This window comes from Lactuca virosa, chromosome 8 (genome assembly GCF_052849685.1).
Source record: "Lactuca virosa cultivar CGN04683 chromosome 8, Lactuca_virosa_CGN04683_v6, whole genome shotgun sequence".
In the NCBI taxonomy this organism is placed as follows: Eukaryota; Viridiplantae; Streptophyta; class Magnoliopsida; order Asterales; family Asteraceae; genus Lactuca; species Lactuca virosa.
In genome coordinates, this window is record NC_136433.1 from 188,255,912 (window position 1) to 188,263,320 (window position 7,409).

General features: G+C 40.4%; 1 protein-coding gene across 1 annotated transcript; it reads left to right on the forward strand.

Moving 5' to 3' along the window:
• The first annotated feature begins 1,459 nt into the window (after nt 1-1,459).
• On the forward strand, nt 1,460-5,013 carry LOC145132900 (wall-associated receptor kinase 2-like). Its single transcript, XM_079067853.1, has 4 exons — nt 1,460-2,377; nt 2,461-2,631; nt 2,738-3,904; nt 4,908-5,013. The coding sequence occupies exons 1-4, from the start codon at nt 1,462-1,464 to the stop codon at nt 4,940-4,942; spliced, it is 2,289 nt and encodes a 762-aa protein (XP_078923979.1). The 5' UTR covers nt 1,460-1,461; the 3' UTR covers nt 4,943-5,013.
• Nucleotides 5,014-7,409: the final 2,396 nt, after the last annotated feature.

The window sequence follows — 7,409 nt, forward strand, 5'->3', positions numbered from 1 at the left end:
ATGGGTGGTGGTGGTGGTGGGTGGTGATGATAGTGGCGGGTGGTGGTTGGTGGTGGCGGGTGGTGGTTGGTGGTGGTGGTGGTGGTGGGTGGTGGGTAGTGATGGGTGGTGGGTGGTTGGTGGTGGTGGTTAGTGATGGGTGGTGGTTTTGGTGGGTGGGTGGTGGGTGTAGGTAGTGATTGGTGGTGGGTAGTGGTTAGTGGTGGTGGGTAGTGATGGGTGGTAGTGGCGAGTTGTGGTGATGGGTGGTAGGTAGTGGTTGTTGGTGGTGGTGGCGGGCGGTGGTGATGGGTGGTGGTGGCGTGTGGTGGTGGTTGGGTGGTGATGGTGGTGGGTGGTGTTGGTGGTGGTGGCAGGTGGTGGGTGGTGGTTGGTGGTGGTGGGTAGTGATGGGTGGTGGTGGCGGGTGGCGATGATGGGTGGTAGGTAGTGGTTGTGGGTGGTGGTGGCAGTCGGTAGTAATGGGTGGTGGAGGTGGGTGGTGGTTGGGTGGTGATGGTGGTGGGTGGTGATGGTGGTGGAGGGTGGTGGTGAGTAGTGTTAGTTGGGTGGTGAGTAGTGTTAGTTAGTGAGTTTTTTAATTGTTTGTAACTAATTTTTGATTTATATGAATATTATTTTATAATTTTAATTAAAAAAATTATGTGGTCTAAATTTGTTCTCAAATGTTCTCGCGATAAAAATGTTCTGGATTGAACGCTCCACATATATATATATATATATATATATATATATATATATATATATATATATATATATATATATATATATGAAATTTTCTCTAAAATATTTTCAAAGCTACATGTGAAAATTTCTTAATATTATACGAAAATTCAGTCAGCGAATGAGGTATGATAGAATGATGTCAATCTGATGGTGATAATTGGAAATTTTTCAAAAAACATACTATTCTAATTTGGAGAGCTTATTACCCATATCCAAATACCGAGCATGATATGGCTATCAATAGCTCTTTTTACAAAGAACATGATGAAAAAAAATCAGTTTAAGCATAGTTCATATGTAAAAATTAAGAAAGTTCAGAGTTCAATTTTTTTTTTTTCACCGGGTAACTTACTGCTACTTTGAAGCTAAAAAAATTATAAAATGTGATACCTCAAAGGATAATCCTCCGGAGACAACTGTCGACATGCCAAATAAGTTGTCGTTTTGGAAAAAAAAAATCGCAGTCTATATTGATTTTTGTAGGTGATAGACCTACGACTATTTTTGATATTTTTCAGATTTTTAGTTTTTATTGAAAAAACCTTTTGGGAATTAGATATTCAGGTCATTGTTTAAGATAATTAAAAGTTTGTTTTAATTCTTCACAAAAGTAAACGTCAACGGACTTATAAAGTCGTCGTGAAAGCTTAGAAAATACATGAAATATAACAACTTGACAAATAAACAATGGAAAATAGGAAACCCATTTGCCTTTTAATTAACTAATCGTTCTCCATGGATAGAAGATCCTCCTCGATTGCAAGTAGTCTAGTATGTGTGTTCTTGTTTAGCCTAGCAATCACATTCACACCGTCTACATCTCAGTCAACCACCACAAACACCACCACCGGCATCACAAAAGCCGCCAACATAAGCAAGCCCGGGTGCCAAAGCCAATGTGGAAACGTAACCATTCCATATCCCTTTGGTATCGGTCCAGGCTGCTTTCTGAGCCGCTGGTTCGAAATAACCTGCAACACAACTTTTAATCCTCCCAAACCCTTCGTCGGCGACCTCTCAATTCTTGAAATCTCCGACTCTACTTTCCGAGTCCCTAATAAAGTCGCAAGCAAGTGTTACGATCAACTGGATCCGATTTCCACAAGTCTCGGCTGGACATCACCCTTCTCGTTTTCACCACTAAATCGAGTCACTTTAATCGGATGCCATGATCTGGCCATGTTTCAGGGCTCTGCACCTGCAAACTTCACCGGTGGCTGCATGTCGTTATGCTCACGACTTGAAGAAGTCGTGAACGGGTCGTGTAATAGTGTAGGGTGCTGTCAAGTCGCGGTACCAAAGGGAATTAAGGACTACTCTATTTCCATTATTAGGATGGCCTCGAACAGCAGGAATGTCTCGTCTTTTAATCGTTGTGCTTACTCTTTTATGGGGGAGCAAGAACGGTATACATTCCATGGGGCATCCGATTTTATGAACCCCAATATTAAGAACATGATCAAGGCTAGTGTTCCGATGTTGGTCGATTGGGTGATCGGAGACTTGAACTGCAGCGAGGCTAGAAATGCTGGTGTCTTGGCTTGCCAAACGAATAGTTATTGTATCGATTCTGATACTGGAGTTCCAGGATACAGATGTAGTTGTAATCAAGGTTATCAGGGTCAGCCATATCTTGATCCAGGCTGCCAAGGTTAGAGCTTTCACAAACCTAATAAATATATTTTCCTTTCTATTAATATTACTAAATAACTTATTTTGTGTTTGATCATCAAGATATCAACGAATGTGACGATCCCAACAGTAATATGTGCGAGGGGAGATGTACCAACACTCTTGGAAGTTATTTATGTTCTTGCGCAAACGGCTACATTGGAGATGGATTCAAAAACGGGAGTGGTTGCGTTGCTGAAAGTTATGAGTTCCCAGTTATCAAATTATCTCTAGGTAATTGACCGGGTGTGTTAATGTTATTATTATGGTTTTAATTTGTGGTCTAATTAATCGGCTCGTTAAGCTGTTGCAAACATTTTGATTATGTGGTAACATGCAGGTATGGGATGTGGTTTCTTGGCCATTTTAGTTGGAATTACATGGTTGTATTTTAGCGTCAAAAAGAGGAAGCTTATCAAACTCCGGAAGAAGATGTTTCAGCAAAACGGTGGTTTACTACTAAAACAACGAATCATGAGCATCCAAGGCAGAACTGATTCAACAAAAGTCTTCACCGCAGAAGACTTAGAAAAAGCCACCAACTACTATGCTGAAGACAGGATCTTGAGCCGTGGTGGCAACGGAATTGTATACAAGGGTATTTTTAGCAACGGCCAAGTTGTTGCTATCAAGAAGTCTCGTGTAATGGATGAAACCCAAATCGAACAGTTCATTAATGAAGTCATTATCTTAACACAAGTTAACCATCGCAATGTGGTCAAGCTCTTGGGTTGTTGTTTAGAGAGTGAGGTCCCATTGCTTGTTTATGAATATATTTCAAACGGAACTCTCTCCGATCATATTCATGATAAAGGCATGATAAGTTGGTTATCATGGGAGCATCGATTACGAGTAGCTGCGGAATCTGCTGCTGCACTTTCATATCTTCATTCGGCCACATCGACCCCCGTGATTCATCGAGACGTGAAGTCCGCAAACATATTATTAGACGAAAAGTACACCACAAAGATTGCGGATTTTGGGGCATCAAGATTAGTCCCAATAGATCAAACACAAGTAACGACGCTCGTTCAAGGGACATTGGGGTACTTAGATCCTCAATACTTCCAAACAAGTCAATTAACCGGGAAGAGTGATGTTTATAGTTTTGGAGTTGTGCTGGCTGAACTTTTAACCGGTAAAAAACCATTGTGTATGGACAGAAGTGGGGAAGAAAGGAATTTAGCGACATATTTTATAGTGTCGTTAAAAGAAAAACGGTTGTTTCAAATTCTTGAGCCTAGAGTTGTAAGGGAAGGAACCCTAGATCAACTTCAAGAAATTTCTGAGCTTGTGAAAAGATGTGTTAGTCTTACTAGCGATGAGAGGCCTACGATGAAAGAAGTGGCGATTCAACTTGAAGGTTTGCGGAAGTTTACTCAACATCCATGGGCAAGTCAACATGGGGATGAAGAGAACGCGGGCTTGTTATATACTGGAAACGAAGAAGGGGACCTTTATGGAGCGTCGATTAACCCATATGTGACTACCGGGGAATTATCGTCCGGTTAGTATTGATAGTAGTCTTGTATATTTGTAAACTAGGTTCAAACCTGTATGATACATGGATTGCCAACTTAATAATAATAAATAATATAAATTAAAAAGATAAAATAAATTGGATGTTATGTTGTAGGACATCAACAAAGTAGGTTGTATGAGATTTTCATTTGGACCGACTAAGATTTTATGATAACTATAAATATAAAGTTTAGTTTCACAATTTATGTTGTTTTAGAAAGCATTGGAATGGATTTAAAATATTAATAAATAAAAATCTTAGTCTATGTAAAACTTTCTTCTATTTTTATATTAATAGGCAATTATCTCAAAAAAAAAAAAACATTACATCATTAGTATCAATTTAGACAAAATAATTATTGTTCTTTAAAGCTAAAAATAACTTATTGAGGTATTCTTTGGTTAAAAATAAGAGTTAATAATAACATCATTAGTATCATTATGTACAATCATGTTTATCATTCAATACGCATGAAATGTATCTGTTTCATGAATTAAATCACGAAAAGTAAACACTAATTTTATTTCTCCTATTTCTCTCTAAACTCAAATTTTCTCACAATCAAATACCTAATTACCCTAATCGGAGAGATGTTGTCACTGCCTTCATCCACCCAAGGCATCGCCCTCTTCCAGCCAAGTAACGAGTATGCTTATCTTGATGTTCACTCCTCCTTTCTCTAACACCACCATTGCACCAGCAATGAACCACAATCCACTCTCCAACCTCCACCACCCATTGTATCCGACCGACGTCTTTACCATCTCTCTGCCTTCGCACTACTTTTTCGGCAACAGATCCCCACGATTCCAATCTAACGACTGATTGGGTCGGGGGTAATCCAGCCTAATGGTTGTGGACCCGAGGGTATTCTAGTCCAATTACTGATTGGACCCAGTATGCATGATTGTATATGTTATATGTTGTGTGGTGGTACTTTGGGGGAACTCACTAAGATTTGGCTTACGGTTTAAGTTTATTGTTTCAGGTACTTCAGATGATCGGCGAAAATCAAAGACGTGATCGTATACATCCTTCGATGTAATCTTTTGGAGATTTTGTTACACTATGATTCTGGGATATTTCTATTTGATACTTGATTTTGACTTGGATGCTGTTTGAAAACAATGATTTTCCTTAATTAAAAATGAAAAATTTTATAGTGATTTTTAGGATGTTACAAAGTCTCTGATGCATTAGGGAATCTCAGAGCTAACAAGGATGAGGAAAGCAATAAGGAAGGTAGTCAAATGATAAGAACCTATCAGGATTTTCTTAACAGTAAGCCGAAATCGTTTTATGGAAACAGAGGGGTAGATAGTTTGATCCACTGGACAAAAGAGATAGAGAGCAAGTGTGCTAGTGAACATAGTGTAGCACCCGAGTCGCCAGATATGAAGTTTCTGACTAAGTTTATTTTCAATTCAAGTTAAGGTGGTGGAAGGATGGTGAGTACGTTGGGCGTACATTATGTACGCATGGCGTCTCGCTGTATGCGCACCATCGGGGAATCCTCAACGTACGTTGGGCGTACCCATGCGTATGTTAGGCGTAACCAAGCCAGGGGCAAACCCTAATTTTTAGGGTTTGCACCCTATTTAAGGACCTTAAGTCCCTCAAGTCCCTTACCTTTTCAGTCTCCATTGCTCTTGTAGTGCAAATCTCAAACCCTAAGCCACCTTGAGTGCATTTGTGAGCTTTCTTGAGTGTTTGTGGTGTTCTTTAGTGACTTTGAAGGAGAATGAAGCTTGGGAAGAAGCAAGGACGAGGAAGGAGCTTGTAGATCCAGAAGTTTGGCACCATTTCTAACCCATTGAAGGTATAAAGTTTGAACCTTGATCATTACAAGCTTAGATCTAGGTTTAGGGTAGAAAATGGTATCTTTTGGTCCCATGGTATGGATTCTTGGAGTATAAGAAGCTTCATACCATATGAGCTGTCCTTTTGGACTCTTGGAATTGTTTTGAGTCATAAAAATCGGATCTTGATGGTTAAGCCTCAACCATGCAAGTGTTAGTAACCATCCAAGTGTGCTTATGGACTTAACTCATGATTTGTGCCCCATCCTTGCATGCAAAAGCATAAAGTTTGCAAGTTTATGGCTTAACGCGTTATTAGGGACTTGGATCTGAGTTTTGGACGTTAGGACTTAATAGATTAAGTCATGGTAGTGGGTTTGGGTTGGCAGACCAGTACGTCATGCGTACTCCAGTATATGTTGCGCGTACCGGGTCAGCATCCCGACTCTTGGTCAACACCAGCGTATGTTGGGCGTACAAGCCAAGTACGTCGCGCGTACACAGTCAGTGGGCCTAGAAGATTTTTGGGCTCGTTTGGTGTTGGGCTTTGGACTTGAGTAAGTTGGGCCTCGGGCCCACCAGAATGTAGCATGTCATTTTTGGGCCTTAGAGGCCCTATAGTGGGCTTGGATTCCTTTTTAGGTTTTTATGGATTTGAGCCTTGGAGGAAAGGAGGCCCAATTAGGCAAAGGTAAAGGAACCCTTTTACCTTAAGTCAAGAATTAGGGTTTTGGACTTTCGGGTTAGAATGTGACCTAATTTCTAATTAGGGTTTTATGCTTGTGCGATAGGGAGAGGAATTTGCGAGTCATCCGTTGAGTGCGATTTGATACCTACAGTTTGAGGTGAGTCTTCCTTCGCAGTATCCATGGGTCGAAGGCACCAAGTTCGGCCCACTAGTTTATGATGTAGTATGATGATTGTCTTTGTGACAATTGTCAGTTATGCATGTATTTGCATGATGACTCTATGCTTACTTTTATGATATTATGTGGTAGTGGTAGGGGTGAAATAGACCCGGTATCCGGTTGAAATAGACTGAAGGGGTAGACAAGCAACCATATATAATTGACAGTATCTGGTTGAAATAGACCGAAGGGGTAGGCAAGCACCCAGATATGCTTGACAGTATCCGGTTGAAATAGACCAAAGGGGTAGGAAGCACCCAGATATGTTTGGCAGTATGTTTGTTTATGTGGTATTGTGGGGAACTCACTAAGCTTTGTGCTTACAGTTTTTAGTTTATGTTTCAGGTACTTCCAGTTCGAAGGGGAAGGCCCCGGCCTGATCGCACCGCATCACTCTATATTTTTCTGCACTTAGTATTTTGGGAATTTGTACTATGATAACATGTTACAATTATACTCTTTCGACTATTTTGATATCAGTTTCTTATGAATTGAATGAATTTATAAAAAACCAAAAAAAACAAAATTTTATGGCGTAGACGAAGCCTATGCAACCCCCTGGGAAGAGTTAAAGAAACAGATGATAAAGGAATTCTGTTCTGGAAAAGACGTCGCACGAGCAGAGCAGGAATTCAATCATCTTAGCACCAAGGAATCAGGCTTGCCTTTCTATATGGTACGCTTTGAGTGCTTAGTCACTATATGCCCTGCGTTGGTTAGCTCGGAGATCCAGAAGATCGATATATATCTCCAAGGGTTAGCTCCCCATATCAGGATTGAGGT

Coding starts and splice junctions, on each gene's coding strand:
- LOC145132900 (XM_079067853.1), top strand. CDS start 1,462: ATGGATAGAAGATCCTCCTCGATTGCAAGTAGTCTAGTATGTGTGTTC. Junction 2,378..2,460: donor TCTTGATCCAGGCTGCCAAG/GTTAGAGCTTTC, acceptor TTGATCATCAAG/ATATCAACGAATGTGACGAT. Junction 3,905..4,907: donor TACCGGGGAATTATCGTCCG/GTTAGTATTGAT, acceptor TTATTGTTTCAG/GTACTTCAGATGATCGGCGA.